This window comes from Varanus komodoensis, unplaced genomic scaffold (genome assembly GCF_004798865.1).
Source record: "Varanus komodoensis strain SLA01 unplaced genomic scaffold, ASM479886v1 scaffold77, whole genome shotgun sequence".
NCBI lineage: Eukaryota > Metazoa > Chordata > Lepidosauria > Squamata > Varanidae > Varanus > Varanus komodoensis.
In genome coordinates, this window is record NW_025336442.1 from 1,293,324 (window position 1) to 1,319,907 (window position 26,584).

A 26,584-nucleotide genomic window follows, 5' to 3' on the forward strand; every position below is an offset into this window, starting at 1 on the left:
GCAGGGTGGGTGCGCGCGCGCGCGCGCGCGCGCGGGGGGGGGGAGCCCAAGGGGAGCCTGCGCGGCCATCTTGCAGCCGGGCAGACGGCGGGCCCGCGGCCGCAGCTCTGGAGGGAACGGGGCCGGGGTGCGGGCAGGAAGGCGGCGGCGGCGGCTGTGCCCGAGGGCCGCGCGGCCGCGGCCGGGGCTGGTCTCCAAGGGCCGGCATCCCCGACCGGTCCCGCGGCTCCAGGCCGCCTCTGCAGCCGGGGCTCCTGGCGTCGGAGCGCAGCTGCCGGACCCGGCGGCGCCGCCCTCGCAGGTGGCCCTGAGATGCGCTGTTTCCCCAGGTGTGCGGGACGCGGTCAGCCAGGACCATTTCCAAGGCGGCTTACCACCGCGGTGTGGTGATCGTGCAGTGCCCTGGCTGCAAAAACCGCCATATCATTGCGGACAACCTGGGCTGGTTCTCCGACTTGGACGGGAAAAGGTGAGCTGGCAGCCCGGAGCCTTCGGCCCTTTGCTTTTGTGCCCTGGCGGGCGGGCGGGCGCAAGCCGAGCCGGCCAGGTGAGTGCTCGAGGCTGGAGCGCTGGTTGTTCTCTGCCAGGCAGCGCCTCTTTCTTCGTGCCTTGAGGAGATGCTCCACGGGCAGAAATTCAGCAGGTGGAGCTTCGTGTTGGCTGTAGTTTCTCCTGCTCCAGTTCTGCCCACCAGGTGGCTCCTAAAGATGCAAGGGAGCTGCCAGGAGTAGAAAAGGTGGCAAGCCCCACCCGATTGTCCGGTAATTCCAGCCACCATCCTCCAGTCTGGTGCCCTCCATATAAGCCGCAGTACATGCTCGGCCAACGTGAACGCGACTCATAACGGAGTTGCTGCGTTGGGTTTGGACCGCTTAGTGACACGCCTCTTTGCTTTTGGTGAAGGAACATTGAGGAAATCCTGGCGGCTAGAGGGGAGGCAGTGAGGCGAGTTGCTGGCAAAGACGTGGTGGAGCTGCTGCGCAGTGACCCAGAGGTGGGGGGCCCCCCGGGCCCACACTCGGAAGCGGATGAGGCAGAAGAGACCAAAGGATAATGCAGTCGCCCTGGACTGGGACTCAAGGGGGAAGCCGCAGACTTTCTGCCTCTCAAAGAAAGATTTTGCTGGACTCTTCTCAAGCAAATCTTCCTCTCCCAAACTCCTGGCTTCCTGTTTCCTAACAATGCCTTTTGCAGCATGAAAGTAGGCATGCCTTGCCGTCAGTGGGGTTTGGGTTGTACAATTTAGGACAAGGGGTTGTGGGGTGTGGAGGAGGGGCTGGGTCTCCCTCAGCCTGAGGGCTGGCTTCCGTCTTGGAGGTGCGCTTGGCCAGGGCTGGCCCGAGTTACGTTGCTGCTTGGGGCAAAATGCAGGGTGGTTTCTGCACTGCCATTCTGTGTCCAGATGCCGACCAGACTGACAGGTGAACTTTCCTTCGACAGCATCATTGCATGGCCTCAGTGTTGTCTTCACTGTGGAAACACATTGAGAGCCGTGCAGGATCAGACTCAGGATCATAGAGTAGGTGAGTTGGCCCTTCTAGGACAACCAGTGCTCGGAGAAAGCCCCGAAGCCGGGCAAGAGTGCAAGAGCACTCTCCTGTCCATGTTCCCCAGTAAGTGGTGTCCCTTGCCATCCTGCTTCTGATGCTGGAGGGAGCCTGAAGCTGTCCAAACTTGTAACCGGTGGTCTCCTCCTCCTCCAGGCAAACTTAAGAAAAGCCCTGCTAGATCAGATGGATGACCTTCCTAGGCTGGCATTCTGGTCACGGTGGTCCACAGAGGACGGGGCTGCAGGAGCAGCCTCCAGCCTAGGCCCCTCCAGCACCTGGCTCTGCAGTCCAGCAGCATCTGCTGGAAGCCACTGCCCAGAACCTGGCCTGAGGGCACACAAGCCACCCACCCAGGTCTGGAGCCGGCCTGAGCTTAGCGGGGGACCACCTGAGAACCATGTGCGGCCACCTCGAATTCCACCATGGGAGAAAGATGGGATATAAATATAATAAACTGCTTCACTGCCTGCTGGGGGCTGAAAGCAAGAGGTGGGTCCTTGTCACTCTCCACGCTTCCCTTTACATAAAAGCTCTCTCTGCCAGTAGTGAAGCATCCAGAGAGGGATTGCGGGAATGCTGTACAAGGGCAGGGAAGCCACCGACGACCTGTATCTCAGAAAGGAGCTGTGCTCATCTGGAGAACCCCAGTGGCTCAGATTAGCACTCCAGGCAGCCTGGGTTTGGCGCATTTATATCTTGGATCCCACCACATCAATAGATGTGTAACTTGCAGGCCAGTGCATCGGGAGGGCATCCTGTCACGCAAGCCTGAGATCGAGCCCCCCCCCCCCACACACACACAGGTTGCTTCACCTCTGACACACTCGGGAACCACTGAAAATGGGGCGGGAGGGCGCTGCTCAAGAAAGGCAGTCCCCGTGTTCCTCCCAGAGCCTCGTATTCAGGAAAGGGTCGCCGGAGCTGCCTTGCCTGGGCTGTGTGCCAGGTGACCCCGTTCCGTCCAAGCTCTGCTCTGCCAGTTCAGCCCTGGCAGCCCCCCGCCCCAGCCTCCTGTGGTGTCAGATTTCCCTCTGCCACAGCCAGCCGGCGGCAGTCGTGCTGCAAAAATGGGATGGCTTGGGGAGAGGCTGAGCTTGGCGGCCGCCCTTCAGAGTGAAGAGCCCCAGGAGAAAGGGGGCTGACCCTGCAGAGCACCGCAGGCTGGAGAGCAGAAGCGCTGAGGCTTTGGCCGGAGGGCAGTCAGTGGCATCTTCCTCCTGTAAGGCCGTCCCTCTGCTGGGTGCACCCAAGCACAGCACGAAAGGTCAGAGAGAGGCATGCAGACAGCTCAGGTTTTGGATGGGAAACTAGCTGAGCTGACCCTGTTGGGAGACCCCCCCCGAGACAAATCCCCTCATGCCAGCTCGCTTTTTCAGGGTTGGCAAGGTGGGTCCCCTCTCAGCAAGGCCGCCTGCCCACCACCAATAAGGCTGCCCTCCTGGCTCGGGCTTGCTTGCTTGCCAGGCAAGGAGTCAGTGGCCAGGTGGCCAGAGCATCACCTGTGCCTGAACCGCAGTGACAGGTGGGTGACCCAGCAAGGCTGGAATGGAGAAGAACCACGTCCAGGGGTTTGCACCCAGGTGTCCCTGCCGGCCCTCGGCGGGTGCCCAGCTATACCGACTCTTGCTGCGGACCGCTGGGTGCCAGAATTGGAGGGAGCTGCCTGCCTGCCTGCCTGCAGTTTTGGAGAAGCCCAGTAGGGCTTGGCAGCCCAAGAGTGGAGCCGATTTCTTCCTAAACTTGGATCACAGAGATAGCCATGCAGGTGGAGGAATGAAAGAAATGCCTGAGGCTGTGAAAGACAGATGAAGAGTGGATGTCATGAGCGGAGCCAGCTGGAGTTGGGGGTCAGACTAGATGGCCCGGGAGATCCCTTCTGACTTGCTCAGTTTCTAAGAGCTTACTGGAAAAAAAAAAAATCTTGCCACAACTGCCCAGCAGATGGTAAGAGGTGAAGTGGCAGGCTCTTGCGAAGACACCCGTTGTGATTTCAAAATGTACTAATTGTTGGGGCCAGACCCCCGCAGTGCAGGGAAGGGGCAGCTACTTCTCTGCAACAACCATGGCCTGAGTACCCCTTCCAGAGGGGGTGTATTGCAATTCCCATCATCTCCATCCAGCACGGGGGAGGCTGATCTGGGGGATTGCTGTTGCCCCAAGCCTTTCTAATCCCTTCCCTAGCCCTGTGTTTGTACCAAGACTGGTTAAAAGTAGCCCAGAATCCTCTGGACAGGGGAGAAAATAACACTTGAAAGAGATTGGCTCACAAAATGTTTTATTAATCAGCCCCATTCTCTCCCCATCTCCGTATATGAATTTATTTGGCAGCTCTTTGATTTCCTCTTGTTGACTTTGTTTCAGCAGTGGGGGAGACGCACCTTGCAGATCAAGGCCTTCCCTCCCCACCAGCAGAACAAGACACCTTGAACACGCTTAAGAAATAAATAAATTAGCAGATACATTCAAGTATGTGGGCAGCCATCTCCTCCCGTCACACAGTGGCCCGGTTCCCGTCCACGTCGTCCTCGCTTCCCGGGAGTGCGGCGATGGGGCTGCGCCCCCCGCGGCAGCCCACTTCCTTAGATAGCCCACTCGCCTGGGCCTCCTCACACGAGGAATCAGGCCACCTTCCCCCCTCAGCCCTCCCACTTTGGAGGGGCAGGTGGATCAGGGCACTGGCGCGCACGCCTCCGTCACCGCTCCACCCTGAAATCGCCCCGGCCGCTGCCCACGAGCCACGGGCACCAACTTCCTTCTGCAGCCTTTCCGGGGCTCCGGTCCTGCCCCCGCCACTGGCAGGCACTTTTGGCTTGTGACTGGGGCAGGACACCGGTGCTGCTGGCGATGCACAAGCGGGCCCAGGGCTGGAGAGGAGGTGGGGCTGGCAGGAGGGAGGGCCTCTGCCACGGGACCCTCCGTTTGGCAGGCGCTAAGCGTGGGCGGCAGGGGGCACCTTGTGGATGCGTCCTTGGCCCGAGATCTGCCCCCCCCCCCCGCTGCTTGGCTGCAGCCTGCACTTAGCGCAGGCCAGCCCCGGCCCCCTCCAGGCAGCCCTTCCACGGGGAGGGGAGGGGAGGGGGCTGGCGTGGCGTGGCCTGGTGTGGCAGAGCCCCGGGCGCACAGGGTGTTGTGCCACCCAGTGCAGGGGCCGCCCCCTGGCTGTTCCCTCCGCCTCCTCCCATTGGCACCAAGGGCAACTGCCTCTTTGGCCGGGGGCGAGATGGCCCTTCTTCCCCCACAGAAGCCCCTGGCCCCAGGGCGGACCTTCAGGAGGAAGGGGCCGCTGGCTGCCAGGAGCAGGGCTCTGCTCCCAGCAGGCGCACCCTCCGGATTTGGGGAGTCTCCCCCCATGCCCAGTGCAGCAAGGGATTCCCGAATCTCCGAAGGGCCCCCTTGGCCCAGCCAGGGGTACAGATCCTCTTCCGCCCTCTGGCTGAATGCATGCCAGAGAAATTTGGAGGGGCCATTTGGGGGGTGGAGCCACAGGAAAGATACCTGGCCCTTCCAGCGTAAAGACCCTCCTGCCAGCATCCAGGTCTTTGGAGGGGCATTTCAGGCTTTGCGAAGGAGGGGGAATCCCCCAAAGCCAAAGACCTCGCAAGGAAAAGTGGGGGGAGCAGCAGGGCAGGGCTTGGGATTCCCCAGCCCATCTGGACGCATCCGTGCATCTTCTCGTGAATACAAATGTTCCGGCTACCCGGATCAGCCTTCTCCATCTGGTGATTTCTCTATGTGGGATTGCGACTCCCAGCATCCCCAGGAGTCTTAGTTCAGCATACTTGGAAAGCACCAGCCTGGGGAAGGCTCTGGTCCAAGGCGGCAAAAGGAAGTGCCACCTCCCAAGTGCCACCATGTCCCCCCGCCACACACACACAGATTAAAAGCACATTAGAGCCGAACGCTTGGCCCCTTACATGAAGTATTTTAAATCAAAATCCCTTTTACTGGCAACTAACGACAGGAATTGGAACCCGTGGAACCTGGTACCAAGGGGGGATGGCGTAAGGTGCTAGTCCTCAGCTGCAGCAAGTGTGTCAGTCAGCCCCCGCCCCCGGCCGAGCGGCCCTGGGGGGTTCCCCCTCCTCTCTCCTCTTGCTTCCCCACCCCGTCCCCTCACAGGCGCAGATCCCACATCTCCCAGGTAACACCCAGGCATCACACATGTTGGCGAAGCATGAGATTTGCGTATGCAATGAGCGGCTCCTTCGAGCTCGGAGGTGGTGCTCGCTTGGCACAGAGGGGCGCTCGGTGCAGGGGCACCGCTTGGCCTGCCCAGAAGCTGCGGCTTGGCTGCCCCTGCTCCCACGGCTGGGCTCCCCGCTTCCGGGCGCCAGCTCCTCGGCAGCCCATGTGCGGCTCTTCTCTGGCCCCGGCTTAGGAGTCGCCCCCGGCCCTGCCAAGGTGGGCGCACCCTGGCTTGGCACGGCTCTTCCAGCGGGGGCCGCCCAGCACGTTCGGGCAGCATTCGCTCCCAGGCACCCTCGAGCGTGGACGCACCCTTCGCAGCTCTCGGGGTGAAACACCATCGATCGGAGGATGCCCTGCACTCGCTCCCCGTCCAGGTGCGCCCATCGCCGCAATGGGGCTCTTCCCGCACCTTTCTGGTGCAGCGCCGTTGCTTCCAAACTGGGCTGGGCTGTTGGGCCGCGGGAAAGAGAACGCCTCCTTTCTCAAAAAGGTCCCGCGTCTCCCCGCCTCGCCGCTGCCCTGGGTCACCGAGGCCTCTCTGAGGATGGCGAGATGCAGGCACACCTGCTGGCTCCTGCCTCCCCCTCCAGGGGGAACGGGTGAGAAAGGGGGGAAGTGCTCCTAGGAATGCTGAGCGCATCCGGGCCTGGTCCTTCGGGGGTGGCACGCCAGGCCCTCCCCTCTCCCTGCACGGAGGCCTTAGCTGAAGCTGGGTCTCTGCTGCTGATCAGGTGCCTGCTCCCCGCCCTCCGCCTCCCCGCCCTCCTCCTCCTCCTCCTGTGCTGAGGCCAGATCCACCCTCTGCTCATCCATGCGCTTGGCTTGGACCCGCTGGATGAGGCTGAAGAAGTCCTCGTCCGGCACGGTGGGGCCGCGGGGGACTGAGTTCGGCGGAGCACAGCGCTGGTCGTCGATTCGGGATGACTGCGGAGGAGCAAAAGGGGAGACGGAAAATAAGTGTTCCAGGGAAGGGCGCTTAACTGTGATAAACGGGGCAGGGAGAGAGAGAACGGGTGGCCGGACCGATCCCCGAGAGGGTGTCACCTGCCAGCATGGAGGCCCTGGAGGGAGTCAGGGCAGGGGGCTGCCTGTTTCTGGCACGTCACAGGATCTGGGTCCTGGTTTGCGACCCCGAGCGTTCAGCGGGTAAGGGGGCGTGCCCAGCATACCTGGCATTTCATGAGCATGTTGAAAAACTCATCGCCCGGCTCCTGAGCGTCACCTGGTTCCTTGCGCAGGTGGTCCAGGTTGTTGTGCGTGATGCGCAGGCCTGGCAGGTTCCCCACGCTGGCCCGCTGGTCGTCGAGCCGCCGGCTCTGGGAGCTGGCGATGAGGTCGAAGAGCTCCTCAGTCTGTGGAGAGGCCACGGACAAAGACTGGGCTGGGGGCAAGAGCGACATGGTTAGGATCCAGCCGATGCTGCGCCAGGCGACGGTGGCAGCCGTTGCGGGAAGGACGTGGCCACCTGCCTGCTCAGAGGACTTTTTGTGGAAATGCGATCACAGGGACAGGCAGTGCCGGGTTAGGGGCGAGGAAATGGAAATTCGTCTTTTAGTCAAATTTGTGTGCAAGTTGGCTCATGTACAGTTGGCCCTCCACATTCAGGGGGGTTGGGCCACAGGCCCCTGTGAAAGTGGGGAAAACACGAATGCCTCTACCTGGCACTGGGTGAGGGGGCTCCTCTTTTTGGCACTCACTTTTGAAAATGGATAGGCCCCACGGCAACTTGTTCGTAAGTGGGGGCTGCCTGGACGCTCTACTGGTGGAATTCCGCACGTCCAAGGCTGCGCCCGTGGGGACCAGGTACCCCCAAATACCTTCCTTCTGCCTTGCCTGGATTTGCTTCTCCTGCTAATATGTACTTAATATGCAAAGATTTTCATAATGATCACACGTCTTCGCTACACCAGGGAGGCTGTTCCGCGGCCCAGCAAAGCCATGCCCTTCCCGCACCCCCATGACTTGACGGGATCGGCTTTGCGTGCAGGAGCTCCGTCCCCACCTCTGCCTTGGAGAAAGGCACGTGGGGAAGTGGCTTTCTTTGGAGCCCCCCCCCTCTTTGCCTTCTGAAAAACAAGTGCTTGGAAACTGGCCACGCCCACCCATCATGGCAGCCATTTTGTGCGAGTGCCCGCGACACTCCCCTACAATTTGAGGCACCCCCGCCAACCGAAAAGGGTTGAGGTGCTTGCCCGCGCCGGAAAGGATGCCGGGCGTCGTGGCATGCCTCGAGACACGTTGCCAGACGGGAGTGGTGCCGGGAGCTGTGGGGGGAGAGCTGTGCGCCCGGCTGAGCCGCCCTCCCGCCCAGAACAGCGGGGCTCCGTGGGAAGAGGCAAGAGCATCCAGCGATGCTCAGAGCGCACCAGAGGTGGAGCTGATCTTTGGAAACAGGCAAGACCGGTCCCTCGCGCTATTGTTAGGAGCGAAAAGGCCCCCGCTGCCTCGGAGCCCGGCCGCCCTCCTTGTCATAACACGGCCTGGCCTTTTCAGCATCTCCTCCTGCCGCTTCACAGCTCGGCTGTTCCCTTGGCAGCCGCCTGGCATCGCTTGCGTCAGGGCTTTGTCGCTGGGCCAGAAAGTGCTCCCTCTTGCATGGCTTAACCCCCCCCCCACCAAACACACCTCAACATGAATTCTGATTTAAGGAAAGGGAGGGTGTTTGTTTATTCTTTTAATATAAGTATCTCCTGCTTTTTTCTCCACAAGGAACCAAAAGCAGGCTTACCCAATCCTCCCCCTTTCCAGCCTGACTTCACAACAGCCCTGCGAGGCGGAGAGTCAGTGCCTGGCCCAAACTGGAGCATGGCACATTTAAGGAAACGTGGCCCCAAAGCACCCCAGGGCACCCCAGAAAACTCACACAGCCTCTCCTCCAGAACAGGTGTGTGCGTGGCAGCCGCTTCATCCAGCTCCTTTTGGGACTCGTCCAGCGTGCAGCGCTGGTCATCCATTCGGTTGCTCTGGAATTTGCTCAACAGGTCAAAGAAGCACTCTTCCTCCAAAGGGACCCGCTTGATTTTCTGTGAAGAAGAAGAAACGCTTTCCATTATTTTCTGGTTATATCTTCAAATATAACAGATAAAATCAAAACTGGACTGTAAGATCTTCCCCCACATCTCATGGCTCTGCTTTCTTCAAAATAAGATGGTGGAGATGCCTTGTCTCAAGTCCTAATTTCCAGTGTATTAAAGAACTCCCTTTGGAACCAGTTTGACTAATTACTTAAATAATTGCCTGCAATAAAGATATTTTGCATAAGAAAGGGGCACAGGAAGCCTTAAGGTGTAACTCTAATTAAATCTGCAGAAGTTTTACTGGCTGGGTTTAATTGAGAGAGTCTTTGAAGGTCTTCCACATCAACGTGTCAGTGGCAACACCTGTTGTTCAACTGAAGGTTTAGGGCTCTATTTAGTTTAGTATTCTACGGTTAGTCTTAATGTTATTTGAGGCAGAGCCGTGCTGGTGGTATGAAGCATTTCCTAAACGAGGCGATCCAGAATGAAGAAAAGCCTCAAGGCACAGTCCGTGTTCCTGGAATCTGGCTGGAAGTCCCCCCCCCCCCGAGGCCCTGGCTCCCGCGGGGCAGAAACCCACCCGAGCGCGGTCTCGGCGCGGCTGAGGCTGCGCGCTCCCCGGGGGGCCCGACCCCGGCCCGCTTCTCCCGGTGCAGAGCAGCCGGCCCCGGCTTCGCTTCGGCAGCTGCCGCGCGAGCCCCGCCCACCGCCCCTGCGGCCACGCCCCCTGCCCCTGCCCCGCCCCTTTCCAGAGGAAGCGGGGAAGTGCCGGTCCGGCGAGGAGGCGCCTGCTGCGCGGGCAAAGCACCGGCCTTCTGCGAGGAGCCTGTGGGCGACCCCCGCCTCCCTCGGGGAGGCCTCCACGCCGCAAGCGCCCCATGCAGCCGCGGCTTTGGATTCCCCGTGGGGCGTTTTCAGGGGGCTGGGGGTGGATGGCAGGCCCGCCGCTGTCAGCACAGTGGGTCTGGTTGGAATCTGGACCCAGCCCAGGAAGAATTTTTAGGAAGCCCCAAGAGCGCCCGCATAATTTTCTGGGGTGTTTACCAGCATTTCTGATAGGGCTGCATTTAAAGGAGGCAACTGAAGATGCCCTGCAGAGCCAGAAGGCGGCTGGTGCAGCCGGCACCCCAATGCTTTCCAAAGGCCCCTTAAGGCAGCTGGTAAAACTATCCCCATATTGTGGGTGGGGACAGGGTCACAGCCGGACTCTGGATGGGGCCTTCCGCCTGTGGAGTTCTGGCCCAACCGGGGGCCCTCCAGATGTGCTGGACCCTTCCGGACCAGCATGGCTGGAGTTGTAGTCCCAGTACATCTGGTGGTCACTGGGGTAGAACGGTGGACTGGAGCCCTCCCAGGCCAGGCTCCGGGGAGTCCAGGGGGGGTAGGTGCCCCCTCCCCGCCCCCAGCAGCACAGGACAGACCATGTGCTTCGCAGGCAGGAGTGGGCAGTGGGGTGGTGGGCACCAAAGGGGGCCCCCAACCAAGCAAAGGAGGCCTCCTGCAAGGGAAGAGCAGTGCCACCGCTTGGCACGCAGAAGGCCCCCAGTTCAGCCTCCACCGGCATCGTCCGCCTGCAGCCCCCGAGACCCACAACCTGACACAGTATATGGCAGCTTCTCGGGTAAGTTGCTCTGCACATGGTCAGAGGCACTTGCACTTGCTTGCTGGGGGGGGGGGGGAGGGCAGAGCCCCTGTATTGCATACAGAAGGTCTCAAGTTCTGTCTCCAGTAGGGATGGCAAAGCTCCTCCCTGAAGTCCTGGAAAGCGGTTGCTGCAGTTAGTGCCACAAATACCAGGCTAGGTGGGCCAAGGCTTTGACTCCACTTCCCTTTATAGCGGCCCCTTTACTGGAACCAGGAGGACTAGAATCTCACTTTGTTGTTAGGCCAAATGGTTAAGGCTCAGGAGAAGTGCTCTTGCTCTTCATGCAGACGCCCCCCGCAGGACTTGCATACAGCCCCTCCGCCTTGTTGGGGAGGCTCCCCTTCCCCCCTCCAGGGGGGACTTTGCCCCAGGCTGCCCATCCTCTGTCCCGGCAGGGCAGCAGAGCAGTCACCTTGAATGGCGGCTGAGGGGGAACTCGTGAGTGGTACCAGTGGAGTTAATTCCACAGCTCGGAGAAGGAGGGAAAATAATTCACCTCCTCCTTAGCAAAGTCGCCGAGAGATGCACACACTTGGCTTCTATTTCCAGCAGCGTCAAAATTAGCAACCCGGGCGGAGCGTTCCAGCCCTGATCAGCCTGGTCGGGAGGGGAATTAAAAAAGAGGGCAGAACCTTCTCCTTCTCACCAGCCGAGTGGCCATCTGCCAGCTGAGCTGTTTCCCCAAATCCCACAAAAGGATGTGCGAGGGGAAGAAACGCACGAAAGCCACAACAGCAAGCGCGGGACGCGGGCTCCGTGGCACCGGCTGCAGCCTCCCGGTGCGGCTGAGTCCCGTCTCTTTCGGCAGCTTCCATACTGCCTCCTCCACCCTGCAAAACTGGGGCTGGAAGGCAAGGGATTTCCACCATTTATTGACCTACTCTTGCGCATAGGTGCAAATCAAAAGTGGGACTGGGATGGACTCTTAAGCGTGAAACACCCAAGAGCAAAGTCATGCATCATGCCGAGAAACTGGCTGGCAGGTGAGGCTACGCAGCCCCGTGCGGGGGCCCCTCTGACCGCTCCAGAGGCAGGTACCGCCATGCCAGCTCGACATGGAGCAAAGCCGGAAGAGCACCCGGAAGCTTCCATTGGTGCGAAGGGGCAGCCCAGCTGCTAACCGCAGCATGTGCGCATGATCACATCCCTTTCTCGGTCCCGTGCAAGGGCTGCACCACCCTTTCTGGCTCTAAACAGGCCCGGCTATCTGAGGAACTGCCTTTCTTGGCATAAGCCTGCAGGAAGGGACCCCTGGAAGATGCCCTCCTGTCGGGCGACGCTCCCTGCAGACTCCGCAGCTTTGAGGCTGTGTCCAGTCCCTGCTCTCCCTGCATTCAGGGAGGAGGGTCGGGACGCATCTTTTCAGCGTGGCTTTTGAAATGGCTCGTAGGGTTTGGGGATTGCTTTTAATGTTTTATGATGCCTTGGATTCCAATTTTTATTTTCTGACCGTGAATGGCCTTTGTTGGCTTTGCAAAGCCAGTCAGGGATTCTTCTTCCATTTAAATACTCGCCAATATAAAGAGGCCCTTTCATGTAGCACATCAGGGAAGAGAGTGTGAATGCGGCTTCTCCCTGACCCTCTACATGTGAGGAGTCTTTCTTGTACCATTTTAAAAACACTATGGGAGAGTATTTTTTAAAATTCTGATTGCTGTCTCTTCCCCAATGTTCTACATGCTTTGCAAACCTGGGTGACCTTGCTGGGTTCTTAACACAGGGCATCGTCTGTTACGGGCTGCTGCAGTTGTAACTTCTGTGATGCATGGAAGGAGAACCAAACCCAATTGATCAAATTTATGAGATTATTCTTGCTCCCCACCTGCACGCTATGCTGAGGCATAAGAAGCAGAACCTGTTTTCTGAATGCCATTATCTCCACTTACTTTGTATGAAAACAATGAAAGGTCATGGAAGAAAATGGGCCCTTTGTGTTCCACGAGACCTTCCGATGTTGTATTCCCCAAATATGATCAGTCACTTCCATCATTAACAGAACAGGCGCCTTTTATGTGGCCCATCTGTGACCCTGGGGGAGACAAGCCCCACCTAAACTCAGCCCCACGAAAACCGGATCAGGTCTGACTTGCCCGGAAGCTTTTCTCAGGGAAAACAGCACTGCCGTCCCACCGTGTGCCCTCTGCAGGGTGCGCAGCCTGCCTCAGATGCCCGGGCATGCAAAGAAAAGTGCAGAGAATGACAAGAAATTGGGCCACCTTCCTATTGCGCAACCCCCCCTGGCCCCACCCAAGAAGAGGCCGTCACCTTGAGGCATGATTGTGGAGAGGGGTTGTCGTAGATCAGGGTTCCCATTCTGAAAGAAGGAAATGGCTTCCCTTAGAGCCGAGTTGCCAGCAGAAAATGATTTCTGCTCAAACGGACAGGTGTCTTTGGCCTTTCCCCTCTTGCTGGGGCCTTGTGCACGTCTGGAATGTGCCCCCCCCCCCCCAGGAACCTTTTCAGAACAGAGTTCAGCTTCTGGGGCAAAAGAGGTTCAACTCTTGTGGCAGAAGCTGATGTTTCTGACTCTTCACCCTCAGGGGTAACTTCCTTGCAGACTGGAACAGGGAGTGGGTGCCAGGGTGGGGGTCCTTGCAGATTCTGGCCTGCAACAAGGGAGTTAAACCAGTGGTTCAACAAATGCTCACAGCAGGCACTGAACACGGAGCCAGGCAGGTGCGACTGCTGGAACGCCTTCCCAGCGGTGCAGATTGCGGGGCCCTGGCGGCCCAAGTCTAGGATCGGCCGATGGTGTGGGCCGCAGCAAGCAGGCCATCCCTGGGTGGGAGCTCACTGCTGAAGCATCCGTTCTGCTTCTCTTTTAAAAAAGCGTGTGAAGTCTACAGCCAGGGCAAGGACCCCTTTGTGCCAGGGGGGCGGGGGCGGATTTGGCAGAGGAAAGGAGCTCATGGGGGAGGCACAGTCCAGGCCTCACAGACCACAGGCTGGGCATTCCTGCTGTCAAGAGGCAGCAATCCAGAGCCTCTTCCAAAGACCAACCTGCTCTAAGAAATGTGCCCTTGGTTACTTCTTGGGGCAAGCGAGGTTTCAGATGCGCTGGCTGACCGACTCCAAAACTCTGGAGACCTCTGGCTGACTCTGCCTTGGCTATTCCTGAAACTTCTGAGGGTGCCCATATGGGAGGCGCAGCTGGTCGGGCCACCTCTTCTGCCCTTGGAGCGCAAGGTGGGGCTCACAGCTGCCACCCCCATGGTGCCCAGGAAGGCTGGCTCCCTGGCCAAAACAGGGACCCCCAGAATCAGCTGGAAGTCATCAGATATGCCTGCTTGCAAGTCAGGTTTAGGGCCAGCCTGGGGTTATGACTGAGGTGATGACCCAGGAGCAAGGCCTATGTAGCTCTCTGGGTGGGGTTGGACCCACTCCAGTCTGCCCGAGACACACAGCCAACAGCTTCACCCAGAGGGGTGGCCACAAGGGGCCCAACTCAGCAGCATCCCTGGCCAGAGATTGCCTCAGGCTTCCAGCAATGAGGCTGGGCCTCCTCTCGAATGAGTGCTTTGCCGTTTCTCCTTTGTCCAAGCAAGAAAAATGTGGAAAACCAAATAATCAGCGTTGCTAGGCACTTAGAAGGATTCAGGGCCCAGGCGCACAGGTCAGAAATCTGCACAAAATCTGCCGGCGCTCATTTAGATCTCTACATGCCAATTTAGAAATAATGACTGGGATTTATATAAACTTCACTGGAGGCAAAGGTAGCCAATTCACTTCTCATCCAAATAATTTCAACTGAAGTCAGTTGATTTGCACTCTGCCCAAAATTATCTCAAACCAGTGGAAATTGTAAGACATCCTGAGGCTGTGCAAAGGACAGGATAAAAATGTTTTAAATAAATAAATAAATAAATTCTTTTTCTAAGGTGGATAACCAAGTGGGGGGAAAGGGTTTCTGGATGGGGGGGCGGGGGTAGGTATTGCAGCACATGCCATTGGGACAATCCTGCTAGCCACATTTGTCCTCCTCTTGGAAATCACCCTGGTGGGGCAATTAGACTGGGGTGGGGGAGCTTTTATTGGTGTCACTGGATGGACACTCCTGGCTCTGGAAAACAGGACCTGAGTCCAACAATGCTACTTAGTCAGAATAGCAACAAGCATACAAAAGCTCCCTTTAAAAATATCAGAGAAGAAGAATCTTTCTGCATGGCATTAACATTTGCACTTTTCCACGGGGCTTTTTCCCTGTATATGCAGCCTTCCTCCTTCAGAAATATCACCTGCTAGTTATAAATACCCTTTCCTGGCAGAAAGCACCCCCCGCACAAACCCTACACACACACGCACGCACGCACGTGTGTGAGTGTGTGTCAGAGTAGCCTCCCGCTGCCTCTACGTTTCAAATTTGGCTCGCAGCCTGATGGTACTGGAAGATGAAGCAAACCCAGCAAGGAAAAGCAACCCAGTTGTCCCTCCTGGTCATTCTTCCCCAGTGACTTTAGAATCAGCCAGGAATTACTCCGTCCGGCTCTCCTGCGAGCCTCTAAAAAGCCTTTGCAGGACTGCATGGTCATGCGCCAAACCCCTCCCCATAGCCCCGCAGCCCCAGCCTCTCTTCCACACGAGAAAACAGCTCTTCTGGGGAGGCTTCCCAGCTTTTGCATGGGCAGCTCCCTGCCTTTGAAAGACCAAGGGACCCCACTGGTCGCCTCTTTACTGGCAGGAAGAGTTCAGGCTAAAGCAGGGCTAGTGGTTTGACCTGGGCCCCATTTGCTTTGACCCCACCCACCAAATATTCCTCCCCCAAAAACGGGGCCCGTTCCTGTTCCCAGCCCCAGCATACAGCGCACACCTGGGTGGGGGGCAGAGAAAGCTGCGAAGGATCGACTGCCACCAAGCGATTGGCTGGGATGGCCCTCAGAGTGGGGTGTGTAACTGGGAGGCCTGCTCTAAGCAGGGGGTTGGCTCCGAGGGCCTTCTGGCCCCTTCCACTATCCCATGATTCTAGGAACCTCTATTACGCAAACCCCCAAAGGCTCCACGATGGAAAGCAGGAGCCCGAATGGGGGTCTGCAAGGGGGGGAACGAGTGGGCGTGGAGCATCAGCCTTGCCAGGCTTCTGGCCAGTCCAACCTTCCTGAAGCAGCAGCAGGAGCCAACGGGATGCTGTTTGTGGGCATCTTAATGAGGGCACACGCCACCCCTTCTTACACAGAGCCATCCACGTGCTTGGAAATCAGCTCTGGGGTTTGCATGGAAACATCCCCCCACCCCACGCACACACATCTTCTCCATCACAACCTGTCCTTCTCAAGCCCCTGGGTACGAAAGGGAGGGCTGCCAGTGGAGCCCCTGTTCTGTGCGTGGAAAGTCCCAGAGTCGGATCCTGACGACGACTCCAGGAGGAGCTAGGGAGGAACCCTGCCTTACACCCTGGGGAGCTGCTGCTGCCAGTCAGGGTCAGCGCAAAAGCAACCCTTTTTTCAGAACCATGAAGACTAGAATCTGCCTTAATTTTTATGGAGCCACAAGGCTGGTGGTACTGCTCCTGCTTGGCATGCAGAAGTGTAGGTCACTCTGCACATGGTCAGAGGCACTTCCCTGTTGGGCAGAGGGTTGTGGGTTTCCACGTAGAAGGCCCTGGGTTTGATTGTCCTGTCTGGGCAGTGCTAGGAAAGAGATCCTGGGGATCCTGCCGGGCTTTGTCGACAACTCTGTGCTGGAGAGCCTCAGGTCGTGCCTCCTGGAAGGCCGTCTCCCTCGGTTCCACTAAGGTCCTCTCTCAGCGGACCGACAGCGAGGAACAGAGTCTTGCTCCGCTTTCAGAAAGGTCCTGGCGCCCTGATGCGGCCCCTGCGTGGCACACCGAAAGCCCCGGCTTCCCCCCCCCCCCCCGGCAGCATCTCCCGGCAGGGCACGAAACCCTTCCGTCTGGGACCCCCGGCGGCCCGTTGGCACTGGCGGGAGGGGCTAGATGGGGTCTGACTCGGCGGAAACGAGCTGCCGTGCCCCTCCCAGCTCCGAGAGACGCACGTGGAGTCGCGCTGCTTCTGCCGCGCTGCGCGGAGGGTCGGTCCCAGGTACTCACGGTTGGGGCGCGCGCTCTTCCCAGGGAAGCAGCCTCTCCCGGAAACTTCAGCTCTCTGCATTCGCCGCTCCAGCCGCCCCAGCACGGACTTCCAGCCCAGCAGAAGCGGGACCCCCGCCCCGCCCCCAGCACACCGCGCCTCGGCAGGGGACCCCGCAGAGTACGCGCGCAGCGGCGCGGCGCGGCGCGGCTCGGGCGCTCCGGCAGCGCGCTGTCCGCGGCGACCTGCAGACGGACCGGGCGGCTCCCGCAGCCAGGCAGGCGAGGCGGCGCTCGCTCGGGCGGAGGCGGGGAGAGCACGCGGGGGGGGGGGGCGGCCAGCCTCTCCCGGGCGGCGCTCAGCTTAAGGCCGCTGCTGCGCAGTGCCTTGGGGCGCCACGCGTCTGTTGCGCGTCTGAACGCGGGCGGGGCGCGCGCGGCAGTGCCACATCCCGCTGGAACGTGGGCGCCCGCTCGAGCCTCGACTTCTTTGCTGCGGGAGAGCAGAGTAGTTTTCTGCTCGTCCCGCTTTAGCATCACATCGTTATTACAGCCAGAACCACGATTACTGCGTTTGCATCGCGCCTGCCTTCCTCCTGCAAGAGGGCGAAGTGGGGCTTTTCAGCACAAGCACCGCACAGCGACTCCGCGGGCCAGGGCAGGCCGGTCCGTGACCAGCCCAGAGTCCCCCTGGGAGGTTCCAGGCCACGAGCTCCTGGGTCCCCGCCCAGCCCGATGCGCAGCCCTGCTTTGCGCTCCGGTTTCCCCCACAACTCCTCCTCGGCCAAAGCAGCCAGGTGCCTGGTGTGCACCTGGAAGTTGCAGCACCCCAGGCAGGCCTGACCTGGAGGACTGTGCAGCACCAGGCAGCCACCGGCACCTGCGCACCCGCCGGGGCCCTGGCTGCAGTGCTCCAGGCCTGCGTGCGCCCGGGGTCCCGAAGGGCCCCTTGTACCGCAGCCACGATGCCTTAGGCCGGTGGCAGATTCACATGGCAAAGGGGGCCCGGCATCCCTGGGGTTTGTCTGTCCGCCTTCACCAGACACCAGGGGAGAGGCCTGCCTTGCGCTGCAAGATTCTGTCCCTCAGAAGATGAGCGGCCAAGGATGGACATGGGCAGAAGCCCGGAGAGGCGAGGGGGCTGCGACGGCCGTCTGGCTCGGAGGAGGGCCGTCCTTGCCAGTATTCAAGGGCAAAGCTGAGGAGAAGCCGTGCTGACTCGGCTGGGGGCCCATCTTGCCCGGCATCCTGCCCGCACAGTGCCAACCAGCTGCCCCGCGGAAGTGCCAAGCAGGACAGGAGAGTCACAGCACCTCCCCACCCATGTTCCCCAGCAACCCATGCACACAGGCGCTGTGCCTCTGCTCCTGGAGGCAGCACAGCGCTGTCAGGATTAGCGGCCATGGGGGCCACCTCCTCCAGGAGTTGATCCCGCCCCCTTTTAGCGCCGGAAAAGCTGGGGGCATCCTCGCATCCGGGGGAAGGGTGCTGTGTGCTGTGTGCAGGGGGAGGTTTCATTTATTTTCAGGATGAAGAATCCGTCCTTTGCCCGTAAGAGCCCGGGGCCCTGTGCCCAGCAGCAGGACAACAGCCAAGCTCACCCCTCCCACCGGCGAGCAAGCCGTCCAGAGCACCGCGGATTCCTCAGCCTCCCGCCCTGCGGCTTCACGGGGTGGAGCTCCCCTTGGTCACGGACCCAGCAGGTCCCCGCACGAAGCTGAAGGGGGGAGGTTTGGGACGGGCAAAGGGCTTCTTTCCACAGAGAGGCACCGAACAGTGGCATTCGCTCGCACAAGAAGGCGTGATGCCGCTTTAAGGGGAATGAAGCCACTCCCTGGTGGCCACCGGTGGGGGTCAAGGCAGGGCCCCCCAGTGGGGCGGCGTTCCTGCGGCTCTGCCTGGGCAGGGCTGGGCTGGGCTGAGGGCAGCCCAGAGGGGGCAGTGCTGGGGCTCGGGAAGCATTTTGCCAGGTCCTTCTCCTGGCCGAGCATGATGAGGGGAGGGCGGGGGGACCGTGAGGCAGGCCTCTGGGGACGGCCACTGAGCCTCCTTGCGAGGGCAGGCCTTGCGGCTGGCTGGATCGGGACCGTTTGGGTTTGCATTCCGAGACCAGGCAGCCTTGGGACGGGGGAGAAGCAATCTTTTCACGGATGAGCAGGAGTTGATCACTTTGGGGAGAATTAAAAATAGCAGCAAGTGAGAGTGTGAACTGAGCTGGGAGTAAGCTGGAGCCCAGATTCTCTCTCTCCCCTACTTCCCAAATCCCATCTCAGAGGCCAAGAGGCTCCCTCATCCCTTTTCTTCTTCTCTTTCTGGCGAGGGCTGGAGCTGGGGCTCACATGGTCGGGCCCACACTGTGCTGGAAGGAGGGGGCCCACTAAAGGGACCCTCCAAAACCTGGAGCCAGCCAGTGTGATGTCGGCCTCCCAGGAGGCTACTGGGGCTTCGCAGCTGGTGCAGACGCACGTGGGAGCCGCACCCCCGGGCTGCGCTGGCCCTGTCGCCAAGATTCTGTGCCCTGGCGTGCCCAGAATGCATTCAACTGCAGCACCCATCATCCACCAGCCAGCCACATTTTCATTCTGCCTAGGATTTCATTCATTCATGTATTCATTGATGGGACCAAGAGCTGGTTTTTTTCCTGGAGGGTTAGATTGTTCCCCCCACCCTCAATTTTTTGCTTTTTAAAATAGCTGCAGTGGTTGTGGGGCACATCATCCCAAGGACTTCAGGGCCGAAAGGAGTGGAGGCTGTAAATATTTCTGTTGCAACAACAGAATTTTCTTAAAAGGAAGCATAGAGGGGCAGGCCCAGATCCGGCCTTCTGGATTCAGCAGCATGAAGCCCGTGGGCACCAATGCGCCTGCACCCCGTCCTGGAGCTCTGCGACGCCTCTAGTGGGAGCAGTGCTCGACCAGGCAGCCTGGCCCTGCGGCAGCCGTTTTGCGAGTGCCTCTACCACGCTCCCGATGTAAACGGACAGGGGAGGCCTGCTGAGCGATAACTGCTCTGGCAGCCCAAAATGACGAGCTGGAAGTGAGAGCCCGTGGCGGGAAGGGCTGACCGGAACAGTCAGGCAGCCGAGGAGGCACCGTTGCTGCGCAATCGCTCCGACCGTGAGCCCCGGAGAAAACCGCAAAACGCCAGACTGCACACATCCGCACCTGGCCCCGGGGAAGTGCCTTCCTTTGCCTGGCCAGGCAAGTGCCTGGCAACCCCGCTGGCCTGCACTGAAGGCAGCTGCGGCCAGCGAGAGAGGAGAGGAGCCCTCCCGTGTGGTGAGCGGCCCTGATCTGCCAGCGGGAAAGGGCGGCCCTGCACAGGAAGGCGAGGGCTGGAGGGGCTCTAAAACGGTTCCTCAAAGGACCCAGCCAATCTCAATATCCGTAGAAACTGCGATGTGGTCTAGATTTAGCCAGTCATTTCTGACCCCGAGCTAGTCAGTCAGAGAGGGAAACGGGGCGGCAAAGGCAGGCGGCTCCCTCACTAGGCAGAAAATGCTAATCCGTAAAAGCAGAAGAACAGGACCAGCGTGTGCCGGGGGAACAGTGGACGGGGCCTGGCACTGGAAAGAGGTGATCTGCAGGCGCTCGCAAATGCTCCGTTTCCACGCACACACGGCGCCGGGAAAAGCTCTATGCCAGCACAGCATTTGGTGGGCATGCCGGGAGCCTCCCAGGTGGAGGTGTTGTCCTACCTACAGATCCCCCCCCCCCGTACTATCAGTGCAGCAGTACACCTCTGTCTAGGGCAGAAGGTCAGTCTCCAGGTGGGTCTAATAAAATGGAAGAACATGCAAAATAACCTGATGAAGAAAGGCGCAAAGTCTCAGAATCCCTGAATGTGTGCTGGCCCCTCCTTGCCTTTCGGGGCTTTCATTTCTCAAAAACCACCAGTGGAGATCCCTGAAAAACACCCCCGAGAGCACGTTCCATTTAAAGGTACTGGTATGCGATGCGACAACACACACACTGGGAAGGAGGTGCAGCGTTTCCCAGCCAGCGAGAATTGTCCCAAGGCAGCCAAATCCCCACGTCGTAGGGTTTTGCCCCACTTTAACTTGGAAATCTCTACCTCTAACACAGGATGAAAATTAAGCTGACAAAGCCAGTCAAGAGGCCATCGCTAGAGGTCTAGTCCATTCCCAGCAAGGCACTTTCCCTGCATCTGAACACGCACGGGCTCGCGTTGTCGGGAATTTTAATCTTGCACTTCTACCGACGGAAGTCCACTGGGAGCCCCCATGCCACAGAGGTAGGTTGTTCGAGGTTCTGGGACTCATTTACAAAGCCCGAAACAACTCAAGACCAGGCTGCCCAAGAGCCCCCCCCCCCCCAGTCTGCTCATGAGCAGGTGCCCTCCTGCTGTAACCCAAAGCGCTGGCGATTTGGTTCACCACAGTTCAGAGCACTCTTTAGGGGGATAGCCCCACTGATTGAATGCCTCATCCCCACAGGTGCATCGACCCTTCTGGGCTTTTGGCACCTACTGAAAACACGATCTTTTCCACTGTTCTCAGGAAGATAATAATGTCTTTAAGAAGACTTGATATTTGTGCATTGCTTAGAAATGACTTCTATAAAAGTGATCCCTAAATATAGTTAAATAGACAGATAAATAATTTTTGGTTGTTTTCCAGTCAAATTGAAAGCCACATCTCAATTTTAAGCTCTTGCTTCTTACCGCATATTATAAGCAGAATCATAAGAATGTTCAGACAAGAAAGAAAAAACAGCCTTCAGCTGCAGTTTTCTGTCAAAACGCGCCCAGGAATGGGCCTCAAACCATTTAATGCTCTGACTGATATGGCTGAATCCGTTTGCAATGTTGATCCCAGGTTTTCTTCCAGCCATGTTGGAGGAAACACTGGTTCAGTTTAGGAATTCTAGCTGCTCTTATTTCCGAAGTTCTCATGAGCTCGGAGGCAGGCATGGCCCAATCTGTGGGAGAAAATGAAGGGCCAGGACAAGGGGCCAAGACCATCCAACTAACCGTATCTCTCTATGTGCTGAAATGGGAGCAGATTCCTTGACTTTTGAACCTAGAGGATGGAGGGGGACATTTCCCCTAAGATTTCTAAGCCCTCCTCATATTCTATACCTGTGGCCTACTGCAATGGAGCTATTCCAACAAATTATGGCCGGATGTAGGCAATTTTTTAATTTTATTTGTATTTTTTCAACCAAAATGAGAGAGAGAATCGTTTAACCATTATAATTTACTGGGAGGGGCGCTAGAAGGTTTTAGATGTCGCAAACAAGCGGCGCACCAATGCGACAGCAGCAGCTGGATGGACAAGTGAAGAGTTCCAGGCCTCCAGACAAACCAAATATTTGCCGTTTTATAGACGGTCTTGGGTTTATTTTTCCTTATTCCTGTAATTCCTCTCCCCCGCTATGACAACCTTGGCTAGCTCACAATGCCAGTGGGAGTTTTCATTGTCTTGCAGCAAGCCCACCTTATGCAGTGCTAAGGGGGGAGAAGCGGACAGCGTGTGGCAGAAAAGCAGGGAAACCCCCAAACCATCCGTGGGCGCAGAGAGGGGCGCCGCCGTCCAGAGAATCCTGGCGCACTGGCTTGGCGCCTCGCGGGGTCTCCACACTGAGATCCAGCGTCCTTTCTGTAAAGCCTCCAGAAGGGGCAGGACTGGCCCAGGCGACCACACGTCCTGCTTGGTCCGGGCACCTTCCGCTCTTCCCTGGGGTGGAGCCGCCAGCTCTGTCCCTCCTGCAGGACATCTGGGACCCATCAAGGGATGCGCTCCTGCCTGCAAGCCGTCCTTCCGGCCGCGCCTGGTCCTCTTTCCATTGCCTATAAATGGCCTTGCATGGGGGGAGGCGCATGAGGGGGGGGGGGGGGGGCTTTCCTGGGGCACGGCAAGGCCGACAGGCGCAAGGACACCCTGGTCTCGGAGCGTCCCGCCCCAAGGGGAGCCGAATGGGCCGAGTCGGCCCAGTTTCTCCGAAATGCAGCCTCGCCTCCTCTGGCCTCACTGATCTTCGGAGCGGCGGGAGGGAAGGGCCTACGCAGGGTCGCTGAGAGCTTGTCCTGGCGTAGCAGTGGGGCCCCGGTCTGGGACGCAGAGGGCGAGCGTTCGAGTCCTGCATGCAGCCAGAGAGCTCCTCGGGTGGCGTCAGGCACCCGACCTACCTCACAGGGCTGTTGCACGGATAAAATGGGGGGTCAAGTATCCCAAATAGGTTTGGCAGCGGAGGGAAGCCCTTCCGTGGGCGCCCTGCCCACTTCCGAGCAGGAGCCTTTTTCAAAGCAGCAGCATGCCAACAAAGCGAGACTGCAAGCTGTGGGGCCTCGCCAGGCGCTGCGGCTGAGGAACAGGCGCTCGTTCCCCCTGCACTGGCTCCGCTCAGTTCTTTCCCCAGAAGGTCCAGGAGCCTCCTAAAAGCAACGCTTGGCTCGGAATGGCCTCCTGGAGCATTTCTTGGTTCGGTCCAGTAACTTCACATCTGCATGGTAGCTACCTGAAGTCTAGTGTGGTTCAGCACAGCCAGGGACATTCTTTTACCTGCAACTTTGGTTTTGCTTTTTACGGTTATTTATTTTATTTTACTTTATTTTACTTTATTTTATTTATTTAAAGTTTTTATATGCTGGCCAGTACCAAAGTCTCTGGACGGCTTACAAACAACAACAACAACATACCAACAAACAACACACTGCAATCAACCATTAATTATAAAAACAGAGATAAAACCAATTAAATGTTAAAATGTTGGGAAAATAAAAAGGGTGTCATCTGATGCCGAAAAGAATAAAGCGATGGCACCAGGCAAACCTCCCTGGGGAGCACATTCCAGAGTCGGGGCGCCACTGCCAAAAAGGCCCCTCTGCGTGCAACGCAGGAGCTCCTGTCCTGAACCATGGCCCTCTCCAGCAAACAAGGGACTCTGACCATGTGCAGAGTAAGCTACCACAGAACTTGTCTTACGCCAACATAGGTCCATCAAGCGCAGTCTGATCAACACTGCCTGAGAGGAATTTTCCCATCAAGTCTCTAAGATCTCTTCTCACAGATACCAGAGTGTAAGACACGGAATAATCAACTCAAGTTGTGGCGACCCAGATTCAGGCTGGGCATCAGGAGAAGTTTCCTCACTGTCAGAGCAATGCAACAGTGGGACCAGCTGCCTGGCGAGGTGGGGGGCTCCCCCACACTGGAGGCATTCAAGGAGAAACTGGGCAGCCCTCTGAGTGGATGGTGTGACCTGGTGTCCGGCAACAGTGGGGGGGGGGGGGGGCGGTGGCCTGCCTGGCCCCTTCCAACTCTACTATTTCATGATTCTATGATTCTCCCAGTCCACTGAACCTGGGACCTTCTGCCTGCAAAACAAGGGCTCCGTTACTGAGCTGTAGCCACCCAGCTAAAACAATGCAAGATCCAGTCCTCGTGGTTCTGAAAAAGCAGTTGCTTTAAAGTAGATCATAGGAAGCTATTTTATTGCAAGCCATCTGGAGGACGAAAGTGATGGATGGCCTAGAAATACCCGCAAGCAAGCAAGCAAGCAAGCAAGCAAGCAAGCAAGCAAGCAGCTAGCTAGCTGTTTTGCGCCAAATCAGACCTTTGGCCTGCCTAGCCCAGTATTTCCAACATGGACTGGCACCTGCAGCTTTCCAAGGTTTCAGGCAGATTTTCCAGCCCTCCCGGTAAAAGACCGTGACTGCGGGGGGACCTTCTCCAAGCGAGGCAGGAGCTCAGAACAACGGAACAGACCCGTGTGTGCGTGTGTGTGTGAAAAGCTTCTTCTTGCGCATGGTGCCTCTTTATAAATCATGCCCGCTCATTTCTTTTCAGTCCTAAGACCCTAAAGGTGACAGCCTAATGATTAAGATGGCACAGTGATGAAAACATACGCCGGGATCCCAGGAACTGCCACGCCACAGACAGAAGATGGCCACACTTACCAGCTGCGACAGCTGGAGACAGACATCGCTGGTTTCCAGGGGGGACGCGCTGGGCTCCGGAGGCCTTCCTTCCAGCATGGACTGGCTTTCCCTGTATTTGTGGGATCTGATGGGCAGCGGCAAGAAATCTTTCCCAGCGAGCTTGAGCTCTCCCCTGTGATGGGTCACTCCATTCTGGTCCTGGGAGGAACAAGAGACCGTCGCGGCAATAAACCAGGGTGCGAAACCCCTTCTAGCCCAAGGGCTGAATCTCCTTCCTGGGAAGCTCTTGGGAGCCGCGTGCGCTGAATGCCAGCAACTAAGCCCTGCGCCCTCTTCTACCGTGTGCAAAAGGCACAGAAGCTAGGAAATTGCTGAACGACCGGTGACTAGGAGAAAAGGGCCTGGCATAAGGGACCTGGCGGGGAAGCCCTGCAGGCTGGATCTGGCCCCCGGTGGGCTGCGCTTGGCCCCTGGACCTGAGGTCTGACACCCCCACTTCCCCTGGGCCTGGTATGCACCAGACCTCGCTGAAATGGTGAGCGCGAGCGCAAGGCCTCGAGGAGGCCCCAGTGCCGGGGGTGCTGCCTGGGGGCTGACCGGCCCTGCAAGCAAAGTGCGGGGAGAGAGCCAGCAGCCCTGAAGGCAGAGCTGTGTGCGGTGCTGGCCCCTGCTTCTGGGGGGCCCGGGGGGGGGGGGCAGGATGCCACAGCTGGGAGGGCCCAGAGGAGGGAAAAAGGACTGGAGGCGGAGCCTGTGAGGAGAGCTGGAAAGAACTGGGCATGCTCAGCCTGGAGAGGAGAAGGCTGAGGGGAAAGAGAGAGGGTCGCACTCTGCAAGGCCACAGGAGGAGGGCCAGGACCCCCTCGCGACCATCCCAGAAGGCACGGCATGGAGGAACAGGCCGAAATGGCAGGGAGCCAGATTCTGGCCAGAACTGTTGGAGTGGCAAGCGATGGTGCTGATGCCCCAGGCAGGTGCGGGCTCTCCCACACGGCAGGCATGCAGGAGGCAGCCGGAGGGCTTAGCTGGGAGTCCTGCACAGGGCAGGGGCTGGGCCTGGTGCCCCTTCGGTCCCTCCAGCTCTACCCGCCTGTGATTCTCCCCGCGCGCCCCCCTCTTGCCAGGCTGCTGCTCCTCTTCCCCGCTTGCTTGTGTGGCAGGCAGAGCTCCTGGGGCATCTGCTCCTCCTCGCCCCTGGGTGAACGAGCAGGGAAGGGGGAGCGACGGCAGGGACCCTGGGCTGTGGCCCTCAGCAAGCGCCCGACCAGGCTGACTGCTGGCGCCACTCCTGGCTGAGTGCAAATGTGTGGAAGCGCTTGAAGCGACGCCCCTTCCCAAGGGAAGCAGGCGGTCCTGGCAGCTCATGTCCAGTTTGCGGGCATTTCCCGGGAGAACAGCTCAGTGAGCACCCAAGGTGGCTTTCACTTTCTTTGTTTTGCTCCTGGAGCAGCACATGGTCCTGCAATTATAAGGGGGCGCAAGCTGCCTGGGCCTGCTGCTCCCATCTTCCTTAGAAGGGGCAGATTGCAATGCAGTCCTTTTGGCCCGCCAAGCTCTTGGCCAGATAATCCCCTTGATTCCGCCGTATCTCCTAATTACATATTTTCTAGTCAGCATAGTCAGTGAAAAAGCCACTCGTCTTCAAAAGACGCTTAGGCTTGTGGGGCTGCCGAGATGAGTCCGGCCGCCACCGTACACCCTCCTCCACCACCCGAAGCCTCTTGCTACCTTTTCGGAAGGGAGTGTCAGGAGGTCAAGGTTGCTCATGCTGTTCCTCTGGATCCGCTTTGGCCTGGCCCCTGAAAAAGAAACCACAGTCATTTATTTTTTATTGCATTCATTGTGCATGTACCCAGCATTTCAATACATGTACAATAAATACTGTACAATATGTGTATTGTACATGTAGCTGCTGGAGCTGGGGGGGGGGTCAGACTAGATGGCCCAGGAGGTCCCTTCTGACTCGCTCTGTTTCTATGTTTCTCCCAGGGTGGTATGCAAGGTGTCTCCATGATGGTCTCCCCTCCAGACTAAGACCCACTCAGGCCTGCTTAGCCTCAGCAGGGCAGGCACCTTCCCTTCCCTCAGGCCACACTCTGGGCCAACTGGACCAGATAAGAAGTTACTATTGAAGGTTCAGCTGCCAGCCCAAGCAAACCGGCTGAAATCCATTCAGCAGAACAGGCACTGAAGTCCGCGGTGGCGGTGTAGTCGGAGCAGGGCAAAGCACCAGCACCTCAGCAGGGGCAGGTGTCGCGGG

At 58.5% G+C, this 26,584-nt stretch overlaps 2 protein-coding genes across 2 annotated transcripts in view; one reads left to right on the forward strand and one right to left on the reverse strand.

Moving 5' to 3' along the window:
* DNLZ (DNL-type zinc finger) overlaps positions 1-3,850 on the forward strand; it is a 4,458-nt gene extending 608 nt beyond the window's left edge. The window contains exons 2-3 of the mRNA XM_044453051.1: positions 330-469; positions 904-3,850. Of these exons, the coding sequence (XP_044308986.1) occupies positions 330-469; positions 904-1,054 (291 nt within the window). The 3' untranslated portion in view covers positions 1,055-3,850. The remainder of the gene's footprint in view (positions 1-329; positions 470-903) is intronic.
* A 2,587-nt stretch (positions 3,851-6,437) lies between these two features.
* Positions 6,438-26,584, reverse strand: part of GPSM1 (G protein signaling modulator 1) — a 41,785-nt gene continuing 21,638 nt past the window's right edge. Inside the window, exons 10-14 of the mRNA XM_044453052.1 lie at positions 26,053-26,123; positions 24,343-24,522; positions 8,602-8,761; positions 6,908-7,119; positions 6,438-6,662 (exon numbers count right to left, since the gene is read on the reverse strand). Of these exons, the coding sequence (XP_044308987.1) occupies positions 6,438-6,662; positions 6,908-7,119; positions 8,602-8,761; positions 24,343-24,522; positions 26,053-26,123 (848 nt within the window). The remainder of the gene's footprint in view (positions 6,663-6,907; positions 7,120-8,601; positions 8,762-24,342; positions 24,523-26,052; positions 26,124-26,584) is intronic.